Source organism: Dasypus novemcinctus, chromosome 31 (genome assembly GCF_030445035.2).
Source record: "Dasypus novemcinctus isolate mDasNov1 chromosome 31, mDasNov1.1.hap2, whole genome shotgun sequence".
Classification (NCBI taxonomy): domain Eukaryota; kingdom Metazoa; phylum Chordata; class Mammalia; order Cingulata; family Dasypodidae; genus Dasypus; species Dasypus novemcinctus.
Window position 1 is genome coordinate 42,636,530 of NC_080703.1, and position 26,630 is coordinate 42,663,159.

The window sequence follows — 26,630 nt, forward strand, 5'->3', positions numbered from 1 at the left end:
ATTAGTAATTACTAAAATATATAAACTAATAAAATCCCAAAGTCTGTTTGGACCTACTCAAAAAGATTAGTCCTTCTCTGATAGGAACCTTCTAGATTTGTTCCTGAGGAAAAATAGGTCATGCAAATAACAATATCTTCACCATTTTCTGTCACTTCATTTACATATATGCAATAATCTCATCTTTTCATTTAGCTTGGAAAACCTTTACAAAGCGGTCATTGGTACCTCCATCTGCAAAATGACTAAAATAATGACTCGGGGGTGGTAAAAAATGTATACTTTTAAAAATCTTTGTTATACCAATGACCTTTAGAACTGCGCTGTCATGTTGTAGCTATTACATTCACATTTAAATCCCCTCAAGTAGAATTTAAACCGTAATCGGTTCGTTTCACCAGCCACATTTCAAGTGCTCGGTAGCCGTGTGTGGCTGCTGTCGGTCGGTGCAGGTGAGAACGTTGTCATCACTTGCAGAAATCTCTGTTGGACAGCGCTCTTCTAGAAGTTTAATTTACTTGATGATGGAGTTACGTTAAAGGCTGACTTTAACAGAGCTTAAGGAATTACTTTATACATGTCAGAGGGCAAACTAAATTATATGGAGATAGCTTCTTGTTGAGCACTTCAGCCTTAGTGTACCTGGGGCAGAAGGTGACGAGGTTGGTGAAAATGAAACACAGTGCGAAGGTGGTAGGTCCTTAGTTATTGCAGGAAGACTGATAGTTTTTCTGTTTTTTTTTTTTTTTAATTAAAAAATCCAATAAATTGTTTTACTACTTGCGTGTTTATTTAAACACTGAAATGATGACTCAGTTGTTGCTCCTTTTAATGAATTCTGCTTTGCTTCTAGGCCGGGAGTGTGCCTTGTGGTCTCTGGTCCAGGCCTCCTCCACGCCTTGGGTGGTATGGCAAATGCAAACATGAACTGCTGGTAAGCAAAGTATTACTGCAGACACTTTTCTTAAAGTGTCACTGTGTGATTTCCCTGGGTGCCAGAAGCACTGGGTGGGCATACTTGGAATCAAGTGCTCAAGTGAATGGCTTAGTAAAAATATCAAATTAAAGGGAGTATTAGGAAGAAAATAAAAAGCCCCAGTGATTCCTTTACCTAGAGGCAAATACTGTTAACGTTTTGGAGTAGCCTTATTTTTTCTTTTAAGATTTATTTATTTTTTATTTATTTCTCTCCCCTTCCTCCCACCCCCCGTTGTCTGCTCTCTGTGTCCATTTGCTGTATGTTCTTCTGTGTCTGCTTCTATTCTGGGTCTCTTTTTTGTTACATCATCTTGCTACGTCAGTTCTCTGTGTGTGCTGCGCCACACCTGGGCAGGCTGCGCTTTTTTCGCACAGGGTGGCTCTCCTTGAGGGGCACACTCCTTGTGCGTGGGGCTCCCCTACACGGGGGACCCCCCTGCCTGGCACGGCACTCCTTGCACACATAAGCACTGCACGTGGGCCAGCTCCACACGGGTCAAGGAGGCCCTGGGTTTGAACCCTGGACCTCCCATGTGGTAGGTGGACACTCTCACTTGAGCCACATCCACTCCCCTGGAGTATGTTTCTGCACACACATATATATATATATATTTTAGATGTGTGTGTGAATGTGTGTATAGTTCTGTTTAAGTGAAGAACTCTGTTTTAAGCATCCCAGCTCAGTGCGTAGAATGTATGTAATCTTAACCTTCTCTCGCGTGGTTAACACAATGGAATCTTGAGTTTGCTTTATGAGCTGCTTAGTACTTATTTTCTGACCTGACCTTTAACCTCCTCTCTGGGACTTTAAGAGGTTGAAGAGGGTTATATTCTAATCAAGTCATAAAAGATTTAATCTTTTCAGCGGTGTCTTAGTTTGCCAAAGGGCTGCCAATGCAAAGACCCAGAAATGGGTGACTTTCTATAATAGGCAGTTTGTTAGGGGTGAAAGAGTACAGTTCCAGGGCCGTCAAATGTCCAGATCCAGGCATGGGCAGAGATCCTTCCTCCCCAGAGTCAGCTCCTGGTGGTTCCAGGGTCCTGCCCCGTGGCAAAGGCGGCCCCTGGCCTCTGCGGAGGTCCCTGCCGTCCCCCCCAGAACCTGCCATTTCCCCGCTCGGCAGCGGGCAGCCAGGCGCGGGGCTTTTCTCTTACCGGGCCTCCCTCTGCGTCTTGGCTGCTCCGCGCTCTTCTCCGGCGGCACGCGCCTCAGCCCCTCACCTTGAGCTCCGCCACGGCCCACGTCTTGTGGCCTTGGAGCTTGAGCATTGGCTGCTAGCAATCCTCGAGCCCTCTGCCACATTGCAGGGTCAGGAACGGCAGCCTGCTCCTCTCGGATGCTCCCCCTCTCTGTTTCCATCCCCGTTTATATCAGATCCAGCAAGAGGCAGACACCCAAGCCGACTCATGCCTCCCTCCTGGAGTCCAATCAAAGGCCTAAATCAATCTTATCAAGTAATCTAATCAAAGACCCCTTAACCAATTTAATGCAAGGGGTCCCACATGCACAGGAATGGGTTCCTTTAAGAACTTGGTCTTTTTCTGGGATTCACAAAATTCAAACTGGCACGGTAGGAAAGGCTTTGTCTTCTCTCTCTCTCTTTTTTTTTTTAAAGATTTATTTATTTATTTAATTCCCCCCCTCCCCTGGTTGTCTGTTCTTGGTGTCTATTCGCTGCGTCTTGTTTCTTTGTCCGCTTCTGTTGTCGTCAGCGGCACGGGAAGTGTGGGCGGCGCCATTCCTGGGCAGGCTGCTCTTTCTTTTTGCGCTGGGCAGCTTTCCTCACGGGCGCACTCCTTGCGCGTGGGGCTCCCCCACGCGGGGGGACACCCCTGCGTGGCAGGGCACTCCTTGCGCGCATCAGCGCTGCGCATGGCCAGCTCCACACGGGTCAAGGAGGCCCGGGGTTTGAACCGTGGACCTCCCATATGGTAGACGGACGCCCTAACCACTGGGCCAAAGTCCGTTTCCCTGTCTTCTCTCGATATGGGTTTCTTACCTCTTTCTTCTTTCCTTCCTGCTTTAGTTACCTAGGCTGCTCCAGGTGAAAACCATGGAATGGGTCGGCTTCAATAGTGGGATTCATTAGCTTTCCTCTCTGAGGCCAGGAAAACCTCCAGATGAAGGCATCACCAGCACACAGCTCTCTCCTCGAGACTGGCTGCAGACGGCCCTCAGCCCCTCTGCCATTGAAGGCCATGGCCCCCGTCCTGGCCTCTTCCTTCTCCTCTGGGTTCCACTGCAGCATCTTGCTTCCCGTACCCCACCCCCATTCGTTCTGTTTGTGAAAGACTCAGTAGTAGGTTTAAGGCCCGCCCTGAATGAGGTGGCCACACCTTAGTTGAAGTAGTTTCATTAACAGGCCCAACTCACCATGGGTCCACACCCACAGGAATGGGTTAGATTTAAAAACATGTTTCTCTGGGGTACTAGCTTCTACCCACCACACTCCACTCTCTGGACCCCAGGAAGACACGTTCTTTTTATGTGCAAACTACATTCATTCCACCAAAAAGCCTTCAGTTGTTTCAGTAACAATAAGCATGCAGCCTTGTTGTGTTTTTTTTTTTTTTTTAGGATTTAAAAAAAAATTTCTCTCCCCTTCCCCGCCGCCCCCAGTTGTCTGCTCTCTGTGTCCATTCGCTGTGTGTTCTTCTGTGACCGCTTCTATCCTTATCAGCGGCACTAGGAATCTGTGTCTCTTTTTGTTGCATAATCTTGCTGTGTCAGCTCTCCGTGTGTGCGGCACCATTCCTGGGCAGGCTGCACTTTCTTTCACGCTGGGCGGTTCTCCTTACGAGTGCACTCCTTGCACGTGGGGCTCCCCTACACGGGGACACCCCTGTGTGGCACGGCACTCCTTGCGCGCATCAGCACTGCGCATGGGCCAGCTGCACACGTCAAGGAGGCCCAGGGTTTGAACCGTGGACCTCCCATGTGGTAGGCGGATGCTCTATCCATTGGGCCAATTCCGCTTCTCTAGTTTTATTTTTTATGTTTAGGCATTTGACCCATTTGAGTTAATTTTTGTGTATGTGTGTGGTAGGGGGTCCACTTTTATTTCTTTTGCAAGTGAATATGCAGTTTTTCCAATTTAATCTGTGTTTCTTAAAGGGAAATTTAATTTTCTACTCAAAAATGAATATTTCAGGCCCTTGATTGTGATTGGTGGTTCCTCTGAAAGAAGTCAAGAAACAATGGGAGCATTCCAGGAGTTTCCTCAGGTACCCAAATCTTAAGATTTTTACTATAGAGTTTGGTACCGTAGCTCCACACAATTAGGAGTTATGGAAAAGAAATTTAAAACTCCTGTTCATAAAACAAAAATTAATTAAAATAGAAGTATGCAAGGTAGTTTAAGATAATTTTCCTGAACTAAACCACAGCTTCAGAATGGATGTTGAGAAAGAGTTTAGGCCCTGGTTAGTACCCATCTCCCAAGAAATAGCTCTTTTTGACAAGCTTTTAAACTCTGAAAATAAACTCTTCTAAGGGTTAAGAAATCCGTGAATACAAATGATTTGGACTATTGTCTCCAGACTTTAGGGAAGTAAAAAGTTGAGAGAAAAAATCCTACAGAAATTAAATGCCAATAGACCCAGGAGAAGTTCAATTTTATTTTAGAAGACTGATGGAAAGTATTTCAAGATTAAAAGAAACTTGTAAGAATTGGTCAACAAAATGCTACAATTTTAAGAATAGTTTAGAAAACAAATAAGGGAGAGTGAATGAATGACACTTAAGGTATAAATATATTTGAACATTTACAGCACAAATTTAAGGGCTGACTTAAAAAACATTAAACACTATTCATTGGTAAATCAGGAATTGTTGTAATAACTTCAATCCATAACATTTTATATGTGATTAACTAACATAAAGTACTGGAATCTAGCATAGGTTAATGCAAAAATTTAAATTTATACTCACAGAAGGGAATTAAAGTTTTTCATAGTTAATGGTAGAAAATAATAACAGTTATTTAAAAGATGCTGATATATTTGAAAAATAAGTAGGTAAGTCAAATTATTTTAAGGAGCATTTAAGATGACTACAAAAACCTTATAGAAGAAAAAAGAAAGCAGAGAATAAGGCCCACTATGAATATTTTTCCAGAAAAAGAAAATAATAAAAGTTTAATAGATTATATAAAAGACTTAAGAGAAAGATCACTGAATTGATATGAAATGCAGGTATCTGCTTCTTATAGAAATACTTAAAAGTAAAAGGCGTGAACACGAGCAGATTGAGAACTGGGCTGTAATCTGAGCTCTGTCATTCCTGCAGGGCTAAGCTACCATCTGTCCATAGAGTTCATACCAGAAAGTATCAAAACAGTCACTATGTAGTGCTTAAAGGTAGACTAGGTGCAAATTTAATATTGCTGAATTTACATGTTCCAAACAGCATAGCAACAAATATATAAAAGGAAAACTGGTGGAAATTTAAGGATATGTTATTACTGTAACAAGGAACTTTAACATTCTATTCTATGCCAAGTAGACAATAGGCTATGATAAAAAAGCTTTGCATGTATACATGTTTATTCATCAGGGTTCTCCATTAAAACAGGACCAATAATTTAGAGGGATTTCTTTTAAGAAATCGACTCTCATTTGAAGGGACTGGCAAGTCCAAATTCTGTAGGGCAGGCCAGTAGGCTAGAAATGACGGTAGAGGTGATAGTGAAGTCTCAAGTCCAAATTCTTTATGGGAGGCTGATAGGCTGGAGATTCCTGTAAGAGGCAATGCTGAAGTCTTAAGTCAGAAATTCTTCTGACTCTGTTCTGCCTTTTAATTACACCAACTGAGTGGATGAGTTGCACCCACATTGCTGAGGGTAATCCCCTTTACTTAAAGTGAGCTGATTGTAAATAGATGCTAATCTCACTTGGAAAATACCTGGAGCAGTATTTGACAAAACTGGACGCTATGGTCTAGCCAAGTTGATGTGTAAAAGTAACCATTACAATATGATACACACAAACACAATATTAAACTTTAAAATGGAAAATATAAAGTAAAATTTACAGCCATGCAACGTATGAAGGTAGTAGAATAAGTAATACATTTTGTTACCCCTAGTATAAACAAATAATTTGTAAAAATGATGCTGTTGAACAGGTATAGCTCAGTGGTTTGAGCACCTGCTTCCCATGTCCAAGGTCCCAAGTTCGATCCCCAGTACCTCCTATTTAAAAAAAAAAAATGGTGTGGGTAGATCAGAGATACCCTCATAAATGCAAAAGGCACCTGTTGGCTGGTCATTGACATGAGATTTTTTCATATTTCTAAAATCTGTCATGTTGTCAGAATCAAAGTGCATTAGCAATTGGGAGTAATTAACAGATGAAGTTACTATTTTAAAGAACAAAGAAGGGTTGGAACATAATTTCTTTCCCTTTTGACTCAGAGCTAAACCTGATTCAATTTTTAGAAAAATTGAAGGTAAGTTCTTTTGCTCATGTAATGGTTTTACTTTCCTAAACTGGGACAGGTGTTGAGAGGGTGAACTGATGATTATCACTGTGTAAAGAAAGATAACAGACCTGGTAAAATTGAAAGCAGTCAGTCAGTAAATATTGACTGTGATTATGGCTGCACTTACAGAAATAAACAAGATAGATCCTTTTTTTACAGTCCAGAAGGGAAAACAGGTATTGAAGCTGTGCAGTCAGCTGAAATATAGATGGACTGTCTTGAAAAATTTCATCACAGACATTTTGCAGCTACCTAATCCTGGTGAGCCCACCGGGGGACCGCACCACCTATATTCAGGCAAACTGGTAGTAACTGCTGATGACATCTGGGGACCTAAATCATCTCTTACAGTGTATGTCGGGGGCTCTGGGGTTTCACCAGGTTTTTGAGCAGACACTAAACCTCTTTTCATTTTTCTAATAAAAGTAATTTATATTCATGATTTTTTAAAAATCCAAAGATACAGAGGGTATGCAGTTAAAAATAAATGTCTTTGACACTTTTCCCATTTTCTCCTGTGCTAAACAGTTTCAGTGTCTGATGTAGCTTTTCAAAAGTGGTTTTATACAAACAAAATCCGATTTATATTCTATCAGTGTCTGAGAGAGGTGTGTTAATGAAGTCTTTATTATTGAAAAAATCCGATTTCTGATTTGAGTAGGTGGCGCCTCCTTTAGAGGAGGAGATGGGCTCACAGCTCGGACGGCGCCGCGTCTCTTCTCACTGAATGAGATGCGTTTCTCTGTCCTGCCTCTGGACCTTCCACCTTCTTTCAGTGGCTCCCAGTGTCCCCCTGTGAGAATGTGCCCTCGTTGGTTGGCCGTCTCCTCTTGAGGGGCTTGTGTTAATTATTTTACACTGAGGACCGTGCTTCGTGAACACCCGAGTTTGTCGTTTTGTGCGTTAGCGTGAGGGTAGCTCCTGGCTGTGGAATGGCTGCATCAAGGGTGTGCTTGCCTTATTTTTCTTAGTATTATCCCTGCCCCCCTCTGTGGCTTTTTGCATGCTGTCTGCTCTCTGTGTCCATTCGCTGTGCCTTCTTCTATGTCTGTATTTATTTTTATTTATTTCCCCTCCCCCCTTGCGGCTTGCTTGCTGTGTGTTCTCTGTGTCTGTTTGCTGCACACTCTTCTCCATTTTGCTTGTCTCCCTTTTTGTTGCGTCATCTTGCTGCATCGGCTCTCCGCAGCGCCGGGGCCGGCAGCTCTCCATAGCGTGCAGGCGAGCCCGCCTTCACAAGGAGGCCCCAGGACATGAACCCAGGGCCTCCCATATGGTAGGCGGGAACCCAGCGGAGTGAGCCACAGCTGCTTCCCATGCTTTCATTAATTTTTAATAGATATTGCCAGCCTCCCTCCCATTTACACTCTCAGCAGCTGCTTTTTGGTGTCTGTTCTGTATTCTGGTGGACTCTGGGCATTATCAGACTTTTTCATGCTTGCCTATTTGAGAAATGAAAATGGTGTCTTGATTTGCTTACTGAATTACACTGAAGCAGAAATTTGTGCTTTGAATAGACTGGGTTTTTTTCCTTTTTTTTAGGTACTGGGGCCAGGGATTGAACCCCAGATCTTGTCTGTGGGAAGTTGGTGCTCAGCCCCTGAGCCGTCTGCTCCCCTGGGTTGGTTTTAGCATTTGTTTGCTTGTTGTTTGTTTTTCTGAGGCACTGGGGAACGAATCTGGGACCTCTCATGTGGGAAACAGGTGCTCAACTGCTTGAGCCACATCCACTCCCTGAGTAGGCTTTTAAGAAACATCCAAGTAATGCATTTTACCATCTTTCCTTTGAAAAATAATAAAAAGTAATGACTTAATATTTTGTCTTCTTTAGAAGAGTAGTAGATTGTGTGCTGAATTTTAAGTGATTTTCTTTTTGCATGTAGGTGGAAGCTTGTAGATTATATAGCAAGTTCTCTGCTCGGCCAAGCAGCATAGAAGCTATTCCTTCTATTATTGAAAAGGTACAGTTTTAATTATAGCTTTCTCAGTTAACTGGGTTTTCTCGGATGTTGATATGTGCTATTTTTATTCTCAGTAGATTGATTAGGAATAAGGAATATATCCAGGCAGTTAAAGATGACATTTGAAAATAGGTATTCACATTTTGATGATCCCTGCTATTTATTTAGTTATAGAAACAGAGGTAAAATAAATTCTTTCTGAAAAAAATTTCTGTGTTTTAATTTTAATTGTTTAAAATTATGCAAAAATAAAGAGAAAAGTTTAGGAAACCCAGTGTACCCTTGCTCTTATGCTAAAGGTTATTTTTGAAAATTGTGACTACTGCATGTAAGGGCATCTCTTTAGTTGATTAAACAGCATATTATAAATTAATTTTAGTTAGCCAGTTTTCACATGTGAAATTACATTTTAAGCTGTTTGAAAAACGTCAGTTATAGAAACCACTTGACGTTCACTACAGCTTCACAGTTTCTGGAAACTGCCCAATCGCTGGGATTAGGAAGAGAGTGAAGACTTTACAGCATGAAGACTTGGTGGGCAGAGCCAAGTGGATCGTTTCAAAGATTAAAGTGTAACAGAACATGCATTTTAAAGCCCTGAATTAGTATTTTTTTTCTTATCTCTTCTCCTTTTAATAAAAATATCTTTAAAAATATATGGAATCATTGGAAGACATTTCAATTCTAATTAAAATATTTTTTACTCTAATCATGGATGTTCTAAAAAATTAAAGCAGTGTTCATTTCTCAGCTTTATATTAATTTCAAGAGAAGTAGGATAAAGATTGAGATTTTAAAAATCTGTTCTTTTATTTGTGATAAACTTAGGCAGTGAGAAGCAGTATTTATGGTCGTCCAGGTGCTTGCTATGTTGACATACCTGCAGATTTTGTGAACCTCGAGGTGAAGGCGACTTCTGTAAAGTGAGTAATAGTTACACTGGGGCACTTAAGTATGTTCTTGTGATGCTTACTTTTTAAAAAGATTTTACGCAGCAGTTTAAAAGTTAACCGTCGCTTATCATAACTTTGAATGTTTTAGTAATTAAATTGAGTCCTAGCCAAAGGACTTCATTCTCTTAATTAAAAGGGTATTATTTAATAAGTATTCTGAAATTTGATTCCTACACCAAGTACTTGGAGTTTCCCGAATTTCGTATTTGAAATGATTCCTCTGGGAACCACGTCCCTTCACTAGTTTGGCTGTCGAGCGGATGAGGGGTGTGGTGTTAAACTCCGCGTAGCAGGTGCTAGTCTGTCTGATTTTAAAACGTCCGGCATAGACGTTGCTGTCGTCGGCCACGATGCTGAGGGAGCAGGAAGGCTGAGAAGCGTGTTCTCACCGCTCCCGGGGTCGTCCGGGGTAAGGGCGGCATCCCGGCTCCCAGGGCCACTGTGGCCGAGGCCCACAGCCCGCGGTGCTGGAGGCGGCTGTCGTCAGGCCGCGGTTCCCTGGAGGCCGAGGAACCCTGCGTCCCTTGGCTTGGGCATAGCAGTCTCTGCCTGTTGTGTGTCCATCTCTGCGTCTCCCTGCTGTGTCCTGATGGCATCTGCCTAGAACCACATCGTTCATCCTGGACTGGGAAGCACCCTGAGCCAGTCTGCCCTCATCCTAACCGATATCCTTAAAGGTCTATTTACAGATAAGTCCAGAAAGGAGAACTCAGAAGGGAAAAAGGGGTCCTGAGCGCCAAGCTAGTCTAAACCCCGAAGGACACACCCCACTGGGGTTGAAGGCGTGGCGTCGTCAGCGGCTCTGTCCTCGGGGCCAGCCACAGCAGCCCCGACCCCGGCCAGCACCGGGGGTGGCCTCACGCTCCAGACACGAGCTGTGGCCACGGCTTCCCCTCGCAAGAGGGTGGCAGCCCAGCCTCGCCACCTCTGGGGCGGGGCCAAACCCTCCTGGGACACTGGGGAGGGGGCGACCCCTGGACGCTGCCGTGGGCCCTTCCTCGTGACCAGGAGGCTGCAGTCAGGTCCTCTGCACCCACCTTCCTCCCTCGGAGTGATCTTTTTTTTTTAGATTTATTTATCCCCAGCCCCCCTCATGGTTTGCGCTCGCTGTCTGCCCTGTGTCCATTCCCTGTGTGCTCTCCGTGTCTGCTCTTCTCCCTGGGAGGCACTGGGACCCGAACCCGGGACCTCCCGTGGGGGAGAGAGGCACTCACTCACTTGCGCCACCTCACTCCCTGGCTGGTTGTGTCTCATTGTCACTCCCCCTTGTGTGTCTTTGTTGCATCCTCTTGCTGTGCCAGCTCGCTGTCTTCCTCATCTTCTGCGGGAGGCACTGGGAACCAAACCCAGGACTTAGCATGTGGTAGGCAGGAGCTCAGTCACTTGAGCCACATCGTCTTCCTGGAGTTATCTTTTGCCCATCTCTCCATTCTGTCATTTCATCCCATCTCTGTCCCTTTTGGTCCAGGCTGGCAGTGTTTTTGCTGATAGAAAATTCTCAACAACTTTGTCAGTCTTGGTGCAATCCCCAGGACTCCAAGCCACCAGACACGAGGGTCTTCACAGATGCTGCCTGGGCAGACGTGCCTGTGTTGCTGCTCCGCTGAGACAGATGGGCGGGTCCCGAGTCTTGAGCCTGACCTTGGGCAAACAGTCCTCTCACCGCACCCTCGGCCCGATTCCAGGGCAGGCTCCCCGGCGGGCTGAGAATTCTCCAAACCGTCAAGTGCTGGCTCCTTTCTGCTTAACAGTTCACTCCTTGATTTACCTCTTCCCCTCTTTCCTTTTTTACTATAAGCAGCAAGGAAAAACCAGGCTGCACCCCCCACACTTTGTAAATATCCTCAGCTAAATATCCAAGGCATCACTTACCGCTTCTGCCTTCCCTCCGTATCAGAACACAAATTTGCCGCGTTCTCTCGCTGTTCCATAACAAGGATCCCTTTTCTTCCAGTTTCCAATAACACATTTATCATTTCCTTCTAATGCCTCATAGCAAACGTATTTAACATCCGTGTTTCTACCAATAGTATAGTGCCTTCAGCGCAACCCAGGGTGTTCCTATCAAGCACCTCAAAATTCTCCAGCCTCTCCCCATTACCTCCTACCACAGCCACTTCCACAGTGTTTGGTGTTTATTGTCGCAGCCCTCAGCTTCCAGATACCACATACTTCTTGCTCACCAGCACTGCTGTAGCCAAGTACCACAAACCAGCTGGCTTAAAACAAAAATTTATTATCTTATGGTTCTGGGAAGCCTGAAATTCAGGTGTTGGCTGGGCCCTGCTTCCTCTTCAAGGGGAGACTCCATTCCAGGCCTCTCCCCTGGCGTCTGGTGGTGGCTGGCAAGTGCGGCCCACCCGACCAGCCGGGCCCCGCCGTGACCCACAGCACCCCTTTAGAAGGAGGTTGGCAGGCGCAGGCCGAGGTTAGCGCTGCAGCACGTCTTCAGGGGGCTGTTTCGGTTCCTGGCAGAGGGTGCTCGGTTAGGGCCTCACCCTGGCACCGCCTAGTGCTCTCCTGGGTTGTCGACCGCTGGTTCTTCAGTGACCGCGGGGGCTGTGGGCCTCGCTTACGCAGCGTTCCAAGGAGTGATTTCTCCCTGAGAAAGCCAGACGGAAAGGGCGTCTCTTGCGAATACTACCTGAATAGGACGATCAGAATCATTGCTAAGGAGAGAGGGGGCAAGCCCTTAGTGTTTTTGTCTTGAGTAGCTTAACTCTGGAAGCCTTCTTGAAAAATTTTGTAAAGGTTGAATGTCCTTGTATTGTCCTATATGTCCAAACTTTGTACAGTATGATTTTTTATTACTTAGGATTTGATATCCAGAAACTGTACGAATAGTACTGCTTTTTCTAATGTGTATTGTGCTACTAAAATACTGATTTGCCCGGTGAGTGGAAATCCAGTGAGGTGGTTAAAAGCGTGGAGTTTGGAGACAGAATGAATGACCTGATTCAATCCAGTCTTCGCCACATGCCAAGAGGGGGACTTGGACAAGTAATTTTCTGAGCCTTTTTCCCTTCCCATGATGAAATGGAGATAAGGGTAATACCTAACCTCATTGTTTTGAAAATTAAATGAGAATAAATGGCACATAGTCAGTATTAAATGCTAGCTATTATTAGAGTTCAGTGTGGTTTCTAATTATTATTTTAATTAATACTACTAATATTTCTACACTACAAAATCAGTAACCCAGATTTCATGTCAGTGAATTACCTGTTTGACTATTAAATGATCTTAGGGAATGACTTAATTTAGTATGATAAGGAGATAAAGGAGAGCATCCTTATCTTTTGAAGCTACATGGAGAAGTTTTTAGGGAACAAGTGCCTTGATGCCTGCAATTTACTTTAAAATAGTCCAGGAAAAGAGAAATAACAAAAAAGAATGAAAAAAAAAAATAGTCCAGGAAAAAGGCATATATAGATATATATGTACATGTGCTTCTGTGTATGCGGAACAAATAGGGTAAAATGACATTAGGTGATGGCTATGTAGGATAACTTTTTTCTACCTTCTTATGTATTTGAAATTTTTCATAATAAAAATTTAAAAGATGGCATCTTTAAAATAACAGAGCTTTTTATTCCCAGGTACACAGAGTGCTGCCTGCCACCTCCTGTTTGCATGGCAGAAACCTCTGCTGTGCACAGGGCAGCGTCTGTTATTCGGAATGCCAAGCAGCCCCTGCTTATCATCGGAAAAGGTAGCGTTGAATGGAACTTCAGAGCTGGGTAGACTGTAGAGAGAAGCAGGTTTTGTTTACACACTGTCTTTATTACTTACTAACAGCTTCTTTGATGCTTGGAAGTGGAAGAATTCTCTTCATCCATTTAGCATTATGTATTAGTTTTGAAATCATAGAATTCTCAAATTCCCAGAGATTTCTAATCCCTTTTAAGAGAAAATCACTTAGTTGCTTTTCTTCGGTCTTATGAATTAAATGTGTTTTGCTGTTATAAATATTATAAATTCTCGTTTTAAATATTTTGGAAATTCCATAAATTAGAAAGAAGCAATCCTTTTATCCAAGACAACCATTTTTTAAATTTAGCACATTTTCTAGTCCTTTTTGCATATATATTTTCCATAATTGTGACCATACTATAAACAATTTTATAATCTACCTTTACTCTTTAACATTATGACAATATTTTTTCATGGTCTTAAATTTTTTTCCTAAATATAACTTTTTTTTCTTCCCTTGTTTGCACTTGCTGTGTCTTCTCGTCTTCCTTATTTTTCTAGGAGGCACTGGGAAGTGAACCCAGGACCTCCAGTGTGGAAGGGAGGCTCCTAATCACTTGAGCCACTCTGTTCCCTGCCTTGTTGTGTCTCTCATTATGTCTTTCTTTTTGTGCCTCTTGTTGCATTAGCTTGCCACGCCTGCCTATCACACCAGCTCACTGTCTTGTTCGTCCTCGTTAGGAGGCTCTGGGAACTTCTGCTCCCTGCTTTGTTGTGTCTCTCATTATGTTTTTTCTTTTTGTGTCTCTTATTGCTTCAGCTTGCTACTCCTGCCTGTTGCACGAGCTCACTGTCTTCTTTAGGAGGCACTGGGAACTGAACCAGGGACCTCCTGTGTGGTAGGCTGGAGCCCAGCCACTTGATGCCACATCACCTGCCATAAATGTAACGATACCCATTCATGTATGTACTGTAACTTGCTTTACTGACAGATATTTAGAATAACTGTGATAAACATCTTTCTGCTTAAAGTTTTTCATGTTTAGGATTTAAGATATAGTCCCAGAAAAAGGTATGAATATTTTTAAGACTTTTGGAACATATTGTCAAATTGCTTTCTCCCAAACTCTACCAACAATTTTAATCCTGTCAGTAATTTATTGTAGCACTACTATGTGTTTCTATAACTAAAGCTGCTGTGAATTAGCTGTAATTTAAACTACTATCTATTCCTAGTAGTTACCGTGCTAATCAATTATCAGCTACTTAGAAACTAACTACATGGAAATTAAAAACAGTTTTAATGAATATAGTGGACAATAGAAAAATATTGAGGTCGGAACTGAGTTGAACGCAGCTATAAGTTGTATTAGATTTGTGATTTGGCAAATAACTCCTTTAGTCTCAATTACCTCATGTGTAAAATAGGTTAATCATTTCAACAGAATTGTTATAATTAAATAATATGTAGAAAACACTCAGTACATACTAGTTTTCATTCTTCCTTTAACAAACGTTTGATGAATGCTTATGATAAACCAGGGATTGTAGAAAACATTCACAAGGGATACAAAAAGTCACAGTCCCTACCCGTGAGGAAGACAGACCTGGTAGCAGGTGTTTACGATACACTCGTAAGGGATGTATACAGAGAGGGTAAGGCAGAGTCACAAGGAAAGCAGAAGCAGCAACAGTGTGTTGTGGGAAAACCTTCCAGAAGAGGTGATTCTGCTGCTGCACCTTGGAAGAGTGGACAGTAGTTCACCAAGTAGATTAAGAGAACAAGGGCAGTTTGGGAAGAGGGCACAAAGCACCGAGGCAAGAAGGAGAATACAGGAAAACTTTGGGGATGAAAAAAATGAACTATTTTTTATCATGCGTGTATGAGAAAGGATTCCAAAGTGGTTTTGAAGGGGAGGAGCATTATTTTATTGAATATGTAAATACACTCTACTCTTTACTGGGATTGAGTGGTGAATTATACATCCAGGTGTGGAGTAATCTTCTTCTAGCCCTGAAAAAGAAGGTAGAGTTCAATAGCTAAGAAGAAATAATATCGACCTGCTACAAACAGAATCCTCCCTTGTACTTAACCAGTGAGCTGTGCTCCCTTTCGTAAGGGCACAGCTGTTGCTACTCCACGGACACAGTTGTGAAGACTGGCTAGGTGTGTCCCGCTAGAAGCACGGACTCAGCGCTGTGGAGAGAGCTGAAGAGCTTCAGAACCGCCGTGCCCTGTGCCGGCACGTGCGCGCCTGGACTAGCCGACTGTGGAGTCTGGGTTTGCTGGTAGTGTAAGGAGGGGGAGCCGCCTCCTGGCCTGGAAACGCCCTTCCCTGCCCACCTGGTACCAGGAAGGACAGTGCGTTCAGGGAGTCGTAAGCAGTAGTTCCGCAGGACGCTAGTGCAGAAGGGTACGTGAGAGTAGCAAGAGATGCAAGAGCCAACTTGTGCTGTGGGGGGAAGTAAGAACCACTGCTTTTTAAAGCCTTTTTAAACATCGTCACAGTTGGTTTTGGGCTCAAGCCCTGCATGAGGAATACTTACGAAGCACTGAGGCCCTTTCCCGTGACTCCTTCGAGGGTCTCCGCCGCCGCGTCGCCCAGCCTGTCTGCTCTTGCAGGTGCCGCCTACGCCCGCGCGGAGGAGAGCATCCGGAGGCTGGTGGAGCAGTGCCGGCTCCCGTTCCTGCCCACGCCCATGGGAAAGGGCCTTGTCCCCGACGGCCACCCGCTCTGCGTGGGCGCAGCCAGGTCCAGGTGCGTGGCCTCCGGCTTCAGGCGCAGCGGCCTGGCACGCTTCAGGCCGGCTCTCGTTCCCCATGGCCTGCACGCATCTAGGGAGGAGTTCTCAAAGAATCACGGGAAAAAGGCACGAGACAGAGGGAAGTGGACTTGTTTCTTCTTTAGACTTCTTAGCATTTTAAAGATGTTCCACTCCCCTCTGGCCGTCATGGTTTCAGGAGAGAAATCTGTAGCCTTTCAAATCCTCGTTCCCTGTACAGACCGGGTCGTTTTTCTCCAGCTGCTTTCAAGACTTTCCTTTATCTTTGTGTTTTCAGAAGTTTGGTTATGGTGTTTCTCAGCACCCTTTGGAGTTTATCCTGTTAAGATTCTCTAATCATCTTGACTCTGTAAATTTATGTCTTTAAAAATTGAGAAAATGTTGGTCATTATTTCTTAAAATGTTTTTGGTTTTTATTCTTTTCTACGCAATCTCATTCTCCTCTCATCCTGGAACTCCAGTGACACAAATACTAGACCTTCTGATATTGTCCCGTAGGTCCCTGAGGAGCTCTTCATTTTCCTTCCATCCTTGTGTCTCTTTTGTAGGTTCTCTTTCTCTAGGAGAGCTTCTGTCTTCACCGTCAAGAGTCTTCTTCACCTTGTGGGACACAGTTAAAAGAGCTGCTTTGAAGTCTATGTTTACTAATTCCAACAACAGGGTCACCTTGGGGTTGGCATCTATGATTATCTTTTTTTTTGAGAATTGGATCTATTTTTCCTTGTTCTCTGTGTGTTAAGCGCCTTCGAGTTGTGTCCTGGATATTTTCCGTATTTTGTGGGTGGTCCTGGTACGTTCCAGTCCTCTGGGGAGCGTTGGTTTGGTTTGTCGGTTCAGCAGGCGGTCAGCGCGCTGGGCTTGGAGTGCACGTTCTGTCCTACGTACCGGGAGGTGTTTGCAAGACCAGGCCGTGCTCAGAGCCTCGGGCCTCCTGCACCCCCAGCTCGGGGAAGCTCCAGGCTTGCACTCGCTCACACCTGGAATTCAGGGTCCTCTCCTTTCCTCCTCCACCTGCCCCCAGCAGCCTGTCACCCTGGTCCTTTGGCCAGGTGGTGGGGTTGACTTTGGAGTTCAGTGCCCCCTGCCTCCACCTGCAGCTCCGCACAACCAGGGCTGCCCTCGGGGCACAGCACAGCAGGACCGAAAGGTGAAAACACCAGCGGTGCCTGCACTCTGCAGACCAGCCCCCGCCCCAACGGCGTCTCTTCCCTGGAACCTCCGCTGCTCGGCAGGTGCCACCGGGCAGTACTCCAGCTTGGGCTGCCCTTAGGGCCAGTCTGAGAGAGAAACAGAGGGAAAGAGGAAACAATTCTGAGCCCCAGACTCTTCAGATAGCAGGGACCCTCCTTCCCGGGGCTTCTCTTCAGTCCCTGCCCCCTACTTTCCACGGCGAGGGCTGCCCTCCCTTCGGACCAGGAGGGAGATGGGGAAGGCAGCCCTGCTAGGCCACGCCGGCCAGTGCCCAGTCTCCTCAGTCTGCCTGGCACTGGTCATTTCAGAAATTTCCCGTTTTGTTCAGAGTCCCTGGTGGCGACCAGTGGAGAACGATGCTGACATGGGCTTACTTCAGCTGGGCTGGCACTAGAAGCCTCCTCTTTTTAGACTTTTAAGATGCACTTTGACAGACTACATTTTCCTTTCAGTTCCTTGTTATTTCTTAATCATGAAATATTTTAAACATACAGAAGAGAGAATGATTTAATGAATATTCATGTAGCCACCACTCAGTTTTATCAAATAGTAACATTATGTCATATTCGCTTTCGTATTTTGTTTTTTGTTTGTTTTTTTGTTTAGAAACAAGAAATTACAGATTCCCTTGGGGCCCTGAGTTTGTTTCTTGGTCTCTTGCCCCCCCTCTCCGCAGAGCGACCGTCATGCATTTGGTGCTTTCATATTCTCCTGTAGCACTAAGACTACCTTTGAGGGCTTTTAAAACCTAACATTTGCTGGGTGGTTTTAGCTATTGTTCATTTAATGCCATCTTAGTAGATTTTGTGTTTACTTTTTATTCCATACTACTATACTATTTACAGTAACCAAATTAAATCCTACACTATCAATTAAGATTTTTTCGGTACTATAACCTGGGTTGAGTTGAAGTTTATCTGCATTCCAGCTGAATATTAAGAAGATATTTTTAATATCATTGATAGTATTTTTAAAATGCAAGGCACTGTAAATAATTATCAGCAGTTAAAGGTTTTTAGTGTCAATGTTTATATGTAAACCTGTCCTGCCAATTGCAGGTTTGATCTCTTTGTTAAATTGGTCCCACAGGACCCATACAGTATGTGAGAATGCTTTTTCGCATGTATACTTATAATAACTGCATTTCTGTGAAAATTAGCCTACATTTATGAAGAAGACAAAAACAATAAAAATAGATCCAATTTAGCAAAAGATAGGAAAAAAGGGAAATAGCCAAGAAGCAGAAATATGAGAAGTAACAAAGCCAAACCACAGTAATTGTGACGACCAGCTCTCCTGATAGAGGCCGAGACGTTCAGATGATGTTAGTAACGGTGACTGTGTGCTGTACAGGAGCCTCCTCTGAGATAAAACGACCGGGCGAATGTGTGGGGTGGGACGTACGTAAGACAGAAAGAACGCAAGATAACGTGGATTCCAAGATGAAATCATGGAAGAGACAAGGAGTTATTTTATCTTGAGAAAAGACAAAATCCGTAATTAATATCTAATATAGGATTAAAATATAGAAAATAAGACTATTAGAAATCTACTTGGTGTAATATTTCTGGAAAGCAATGAATTGCTGGCCTTAAAAATACCTGCTCCAGGAATTAATGTGAAGTGAGAATTAAGATTCAAGCATAAAAATGTATAACCCAGTACTGTTAATAACATAGAAAATATCAAGCAATAGGGAAAAAGTTTAAATAAACTATGGTATACATGTTAAACATAATATGTAGGCTTAAAAAATTATATCTAAGAAGAATTTAATTACAAAGGAAAACAGCGATTATAAGAAAAGTAAATGTGACAGTATTACAGTATATGAACTCAGCCATGTAAAAATACACCTGTGTAGAAAAAAAAGACTAGATAAAAATGTGCCAAGATTTTATAATAGTTTATAAGGGGATAGTATTATTGGGTGATTTGATTTTTTTCTTTATACTTTTTCTGTTTTTTTTTTTTTCCAGATTATATACAGCAGTCTTACATTATTTTATTCTACTGATAAAATAATAAACGAATGAGAGAGTGTTGGTAAAGTTTTATGGCAATATCTACTTATTTCATCTTTTAGATTATTTACATAAAATTTTTTCATAAATCATACTTAAAAATTAGCTTAGAAACTTTAGTTTGAAAGATGGAATTTGCCCTAGAAGTATGATGTAAGCTCCAAATTGGTTACTTAGACTTTCCTAAAACTTTAGAAATTAATTTTAGAATTATTAAATAAGAAATATAGTTTTTGTGTTATATTGGCTCTTTTTTTTTTTTTAACAGGGCTTTGCAGTTAGCTGATGTAATTGTGTTATTTGGTGCCAGATTAAATTGGATTTTGCATTTTGGACTGCCGCCAAGATACCAGCCAGATGTGAAGTTTATCCAGGTATTCAGAGGAGAAAGTTAAATCAGAGCTATCTGCAGTTCACCACTCTTCTTCTCAGTCCTTACCAACTCTTCTTTCTTCTAGGCTTTTGTAAAGAACTTTCTCTTTTCTAACAAGTAGAATTTTATAAATTGTCTAACTTCATTACAGGTACCAATGTAAGGTGTCTTTTCAAGGCTTTGAAACATAGTGGGCCAGTGTACTTCTAACCAGAAAATCTTCAAAATCAAGTTTTAAATAGTTTGAAAATAAGCGTAATTTACCTCTTTTTCCATAGTTCAAGTCTATTTAAGGAGGTTTAAGTAGGATGGTAGATTAGAATGAAACTTTCAGCATTGCTAGGGATTGGATTGTTCTTTTAGATGCCTTTCACCCTTTGCTTGGAAATCTCTAAACTGTCCTCATTTATCTGTGTCCTTAAACAGAGTGTCGGGAACACACTGTGACCTCCCTTGGTGACTCTCGTATTGTTATGATCTCTTTATGAGCCGCCTTCCTTCTGATGTGGCAGGCCCTGTCTGCCTGGTGGCCTGCAGCCTGTTGGCCTCCACTGATGGGCCCCATCCCGTTTTACAATCACTGTCTTCTCCCTTTCTCCTTTTTAGGGAATCAACTCCTAATAGTCCCTTTTCCACTTGGGACCAATACCCGGAAGATGCTGCCACTCGTTAATTACAGGATAAAGTGTTTTTAGCTATCCTTCGGCGTGGGTAAATCCTTGCTCATTGCAGGAGCTATTTTCACTTGTCCATGGCCATCCAGAAAAAGGCCTTCTGAGTAACGGGGTAGTGTGGTCCCTGGAGCAGCACCCCCTGGGAACCTGTGCGAGATGCAGGCTCCCAGGCCCTACTCCAGACCTACTGAATCGGGAGATCTGCAGGTAGACTCCTGAAATCTGTCTCAACTGTGTTCAAGTGTGAGAACCCCTCGTCTGCACGGGAATTCCCGGTTACTCACGTGATTCCAGCTGTGATTGATGAGGGCACGGTGGCATGATGCCAGCATTCCCCGGGGGCGTTTCCAGGAGGAGAGAAGAGGCTGGGGTCTTCTGTGTGCGTCACGTCCTCCTAGTTCTGTGGGTGTTCACTTAATTAAGGGTCTCCTTCAGGACCCAGCGTTCTTCACCATAAGTTGTATGTACACCATTGCTCTTTCTAGCCTCGATTGACTTTTTCAAGAGTTTAAGAGTAAACATGGCTTGTTCTTCAGCCTGGTCTCTTTTTTTAGGTTGATATTTGTGCAGAAGAATTGGGGAATAATGTAAAGCCTGCTGTGACTTTGCTAGGAGACATAAATGCTGTCACTAAACAGGTAAAAACTTCTACCTGGGTTTTAGTTTAGGTGGGTTGGTCTTTAGGGAACAGTTCTTGAAAACATTTTACTCTTAATTTTCTTGGTGACAGGTCTATTACTATCTATTCTAAACAAAATTTATGATGGGAAAGCAATTCTTAAATATAACTTTGGAAGTCAGTGAATCTCTTTGTGTATAAATCATTTTTATATGAGTAATTTAAGTAGTTCTGGAAGGCAGAGCAATGATTTACTAAATAAGGTCCAGCTACCCAAAAAATTATAGTAAAGCTTCCAAAGAAACAGAGTGTAGCGCTCAGAAATGGCTTAGGCACTGGAAAATCTAACTTAGCATTCCTTCAGGCCATAAAGAGCTTTGTACTCTTCAAATTCTAATTAATGACTTATCTAGATTCTGCTTATTTATATATAAATTATACATGTAACTTTGACAGGAGATAAATTATAGTTACTTTTATCACTTGATTTTGGATGAATCAAATTGGTATCATGATTACACAATAGTAGAATATAATCCCAAATCACTTATTAACACACTCTTGGTGCCTATAACTGCAAACAGGAGAATCGCATCCATCATCCAGGTGGGCTCTAAGCCCCCTCTCAATATAACGTGAAGTGGACATCACCATCCCAGGGTCCACAGGCTGGAGGAATAGAGGATGGACTAGAGTGGACTTACTGATATTCTACTATGCAACTATTGCTATTAGTGATGGAAGAAATTGTAGCATTGATGTGGAGAAAGTGGCCACCGTACCTGCTGAGGGCAGGGAGAGGCAAGAAGAGAGATGATATGGGGGCATTTTCAGGACTTGTAGTTGCCCTAAATGATATTGCAGGGACAGATGCTGGACATTAGCGGTGTTAGTCTCTTTCAGAGGAGATTTTTTATGGTTAATATGATTGGCTTATTTTCAAAAAGGAAAGAAAAAGTTTGTGTTGTTTTTTAGCTTCTGGAAGAATTTGATGAAACACCATGGCAATACCCTCCAGAAAGCAAGTGGTGGAAAACTCTGAGGGAGAAAATGAAGAGCAATGAAGCTTTATCCAAGGTAATTCAGGATCCATTGAAGCTTAGGAGAGCTTTGTTAGTTCTTTCGTAACAAGACATGCATATTTCTAAAAAGATCACTACACCTTGCACAAATCACACAATAAAAACCACAGGGCTTACAAAAGAAAAGAGGCTACGGGCATTAAGAACTGTGTGACATAAAAGTAATCTGGAAACCTGATAAAAACGGTCACAGAGTTTTACACATCTTTAAATGGTTAAGAAATATATAAATAGAGCAGTGAACACGGTGCTTTACCTTGAAAGAGACCTGAAGTGTGTTTGTGGAAGTGGACGTTGAGTTGCAGCTTGTACGTTTTGTGAAATGTTGGGAGGAGGGGTGACTGAAATTGGACAGAAAGCCTAGACACCAGAGGTGAGCGGGGTGGCTCGTCCTCAGGCCAACGTGGCACCAGCGACTCAGACACAGTCCTGGGTGCGGTTTCCTCTCTTGAGGGTGTAGGTCCTGGGAGGCATGCGTCTGTTAACAGGAGCCTGTCTCATCAAGACTGAAAGCTTGATCCGACGTGTGGTCGTTGTCTTCAGTTAATTTCTGTGTCACTACTGGACATTCTCGTCTACACTGTGGCTTCACCTGATAGCTGAAGGGGCTTTGGAAAGCTGTAACAATGTTTGAAGCCACCAGCCATCCACCACTGACACTGAAAAGAGCGCCTGTGTAGGATTTGGCATTTTCTGTTTATCTTTGTGTGTAGGTGGTGCTTTCTCTTTGATTACAAGAAAGCTTTTCCCTTAGTTTTATTTTATTTTTAAAATTTTCTGGTGGTTTTTATGTGTTTTGGTTCAGCTGGGTGCAGTTTTCTGCATTCACCTGGTGAAAGAATCATGCATAAGCAAATATGAAATCTGAGTTATGCTCGTGTTGCTCCCTAATTTAGTAATATCAAGTGTGTGGAAGCAAATTCGCATTTTCAAAACAAGCATTGTAGCAGAACTGTTGGATTGCCACAGTGCTGACTTAATTGGAATTTAATCGGTGACAGTTTCTCTTATCAGGAGCCATCTCCATTCCATTTCCTGAATCATGTCGTTTTAACCCCGTCTTCCCCAGGAGTGGTCCTAGTGTAAGGGGGAAGGGACTTGCACCCCCTCTGCTCCCCTTAGCCCTGGTGGCCCCCCCCGGCCCTGTGGGCATACCACTTGTTGGCTGCTGTTTCCCCCACTGCGGCATCCCCTGCACCAGTGGGTGAGGCCTGCTCTAGCCTCCAGTGTCGGGGGGGAGGAACCAAAATTTCAGATGTTTTTTAAAAGCCTGGTATCATTTTTTTAAAAGATTTTTTTTTTATTTCTCTCCCCCTTCCCCCCATTGTCTGCTCTCTGTGACCATCTGCTGTATGTTCTTCTGCGTCCACTTGCATTATCCGGCGGAACTGGGAAACGGCACCTCTTTTTTGTTAGTCATCTTGCTGTGTCAGTTCTCCATGTGTGCGGCACCACTCCTGGGCGGGCTGTGCTTTTTTCGCACGGGATGGCTCTCCTTGAGGGGCGCACTCCTTGCGCATGGGACACCCCTGCGTGGCACGGCACTCCTTGTGCGCATCAGCACTGCATGTGGGCCAGCTGCACACGGGTCAGGAGGCCCTGGGGTTTGAACCCTGGACCCTCCATATGGTAGACGGACGCTCTGTCAATTGAGCCACGTCCGCTTCCCCTGGTATCATTTCTATTTAGCTTTTAGAACAATTTGATGAAACCCTATTGAAATATCCTTCAGGGAGTAAGTGGTTAAAAACACTGAGGGGAAAAATGAGATAAGGCTTAGTGTCATATTTCAAAAGAAAACATGTTAGAATAAAAACATCACTTTCTCTAAGGCAGCGTTTTCCTAAGTTCTAAAGCGTCAGTAAACAAGATTGCGTTGTGTTCAGCCCAGGGCGGCCCAGCTGTCTTTACTCCAGGACTTTTCCAAGACTTCTCAGCTGCTGAGTGCGGTGGGCCTCCAGGAGGGGCACTCCGTCACTTCTTGGTTGCTTCCCAGACGGACACTGGGGCCCCCGTTTTTCTGAGCACGTTCCCCGGGACTGTTGGCAGGTCCTTCCCCAAGCAGCTGTTGGACACCCACCTGGCCGCCTTGAGCTCAGGTGTCGCCGGATGGTTTCCCAGATGCGTAGCGTGTTGGCGTTGTTTATGGCCATTGTATCTCAATCTGATTTGATTGTACTCCCTATGTTCTTTTAGGAATTAGCTTCCCAAAAATCCCTGCCTATGAATTATTACACGGTGTTCCACCATGTGCAAGAGCAGCTACCCAGAGACTGTTTCGTGGTAAGCGAAGGCGCAAATACCATGGACATTGGACGCACCGTGCTTCAGAACCACCTTCCTCGCCGCAGGCAAGGCTTCCGCAAAGGAACGTACATAGTTCTCTTCTGTAATTACGTTGTGTTAAATTTAAAACTCCAAAAATGCAGATTAACAAAACATTTGGAAATGACGTCTGTCTCACGCACAGGGCCTATTTGGTAAACCCGTTTAGGTGAGGTTTACGCGTCTCACGCTCGGTGGCTCCCGCGGCCCTTGCCGTAACTTGTACGCCCAGCGGTCTCAGGATGTGTTTATCCTCTTCCAAGCCTCAGGGACGACTCTTCCCTCTCGTTCTGCTTGCCCTGGACAAATTAGTTCCTCATATTCTAAGAATTTTGTGTTGAAGGCAGAGAATGGTTTTGGTGGTTTTGGGTTTTTTTAGAATGCTCGTATGGTTCTGTTTTCCTGCGAGGGAGGGAATGTGACCGGGGAGGTGTGTGCTGACACCGCCCTCGGTGACGGTCACGCACCCTGGAGACTCATTTCAGCCTTGGCCCCCAGGCTGGATGCCGGCACCTTTGGAACGATGGGCGTCGGTTTGGGCTTTGCCATCGCCGCGGCTCTAGTGGCTAAAGACCGAAGCCCTGGGCAGCGGGTGGTCTGCGTGGAAGGAGACAGCGCCTTCGGCTTCTCTGGCATGGAGGTGGAGACCATGTGCAGGTAACCAGCATCTCGGCTCGGAGCGTGTTCATTCTCCAAAAGAGGGAAAATTAGCATAAAACCCATTCTCCTGACAAACACAGAGTCAGGTGCTCACCTTGTACCCGTCCCTGCCGTGTCCTGAGCTCACCTGAGCAGCTCCGGGTCTCCCTCCATGGCCTCCTCACTGCCGTGTCCTGAGCTCACCTGAGCAGCCCCGGGTCTCCCTCCACAACCTCCTCGGTGCCGTGTCCTGAGCTCGCCTGAGCAGCCCCGGGTCTCCCTCCACGACCTCCTCAGTGCCGTGTCCTGAGCTCACCTGAGCAGCCCCGGGTCTCCCTCCACGGCCTCCTTGGTGCCGTGTCCTGAGCTCACCTGAGCAGCCTGGGTCTCCCTCCGCGGGCTCCTCACAGAGGCTGCGAAGCTTCTGCGACGTGGGGGCGAGTTCTGGTCAGGGAGCCTATGGAGCTCGATGATGGAGAGCGTGGATGCTGGGGTCCCCCACAGCAGTGTCCGTGGGGAAGCCACGTGACCAAGCCTCCAGATGGGACCGAGCGTCCTGCCTACCTCGGGATGTGGTGGGAAGCAAGGGCGGTGGCCCGGTCTGGCCACGGTGCGAGCTGCTGCGGTGGCTTGTGGGGGCTCGTGGGGCAGCGCGGCTGTGCCCTGCAGGAGGAGCCGGGGCTTCCCCGCTGTGCCTAGCTGAGGCCACGCCGTGCTCCGCCGCACCAGGGCTCCCGTCAGGCCTTGTGGCTGGCATTCGCATCTCAGCTTCAGGACATCAAACGGGCAAGTCCGCGGAGGGGCGTGCCTGCCGGAAGGTCTGCAGTGACAGAAGGTGGACTTGCTGACCAGAAGGAGGAGTGACGGGGACGTGAGCCTCCGCGAGAATCAGGATTTCTTTCTAGCACCGAGAGCTGTTAGCACAGTACTGTTATTTAAAAGTAGGAAGTTTAGTTTAGTTTTTGCCATCTGACCTCAGGAGTTATGTCTGTGCAAAACAGAACATCCCCTTTTTTTTTGGCCAATCATTAATCGGGTTTAATTAGCCTCTTTTCATCTTTACCATGCTGTTTAGCATGTTGTTGAGTGTTAGACCGTGTCATGTTTCTGATTATCGGCGTGATCTCAGTGCAGAGGATGTGCTAGTCTGAGCTGGTTGTCTGTGAGGAGCTCGGTACCTAGAAAGATGCTCGCCAGACAGCGCTCCTCGGTGGGAGCTAAGGAGGGAGGGTAGACACTTGTCAGAACCTGCGGCCGCCGAGCTCCAGGGAAGCCCGAGGCCACAGCTGCCATGGCAGAACCAGACTAGACCTCAAGCCTGCCAGCGTGCCGCAGCTTTCCACCACACATGGTGCCTCTGTTAACGATCTGGTAGTCCTTGTTAGGATAATAATGCCTAATTTTTACCCTGACTCTAATATTAACAGAAAACATGTAGAAAGCTGTATCCACTTTTAAGTTAAAATTTCAGTTCAAAGAAAATAAATTGTTTCGGAATTAACTATTTCCTTTGTACTTTGCTCTCAATTTTAGGTATAACTTGCCAATCATAATCTTGGTGGTGAATAATAATGGAATTTACCAAGGTTTTGATACAGATGCTTGGAAGGAAATGTTAAAATTTAGAGATGCAACTGCAGTGTGAGTACCCTAGAACAGTGTATATGCACTTTCTCTCACCTATTTTATTCACTCTTTTGTAAAAAGTCTGCTGTCCTGGAGCGTGCTTGCGCGGGGAATTGCTCGGCTCGCCCAGCGCCCCTCGAGGCCAGGCAGGGCCGGAGCCTGTGCGTGGCTCCTCTAGGCCAAGGCCCGAGGCTGGGCCTGTGACGACCTGGGAAGCACGGGAGCC

At 44.6% G+C, this 26,630-nt stretch overlaps 1 protein-coding gene across 1 annotated transcript in view; it reads left to right on the top strand.

Moving 5' to 3' along the window:
* HACL1 (2-hydroxyacyl-CoA lyase 1) overlaps positions 1-26,630 on the top strand; it is a 37,628-nt gene that overhangs the window by 3,606 nt on the left and 7,392 nt on the right. Inside the window, exons 4-15 of the mRNA XM_004483651.4 lie at positions 854-934; positions 4,131-4,203; positions 8,344-8,421; positions 9,250-9,344; positions 12,974-13,086; positions 15,691-15,826; positions 19,335-19,440; positions 20,668-20,751; positions 21,708-21,809; positions 24,011-24,165; positions 24,638-24,796; positions 26,312-26,419. Of these exons, the coding sequence (XP_004483708.2) occupies positions 854-934; positions 4,131-4,203; positions 8,344-8,421; positions 9,250-9,344; positions 12,974-13,086; positions 15,691-15,826; positions 19,335-19,440; positions 20,668-20,751; positions 21,708-21,809; positions 24,011-24,165; positions 24,638-24,796; positions 26,312-26,419 (1,290 nt within the window). The remainder of the gene's footprint in view (positions 1-853; positions 935-4,130; positions 4,204-8,343; positions 8,422-9,249; positions 9,345-12,973; positions 13,087-15,690; positions 15,827-19,334; positions 19,441-20,667; positions 20,752-21,707; positions 21,810-24,010; positions 24,166-24,637; positions 24,797-26,311; positions 26,420-26,630) is intronic.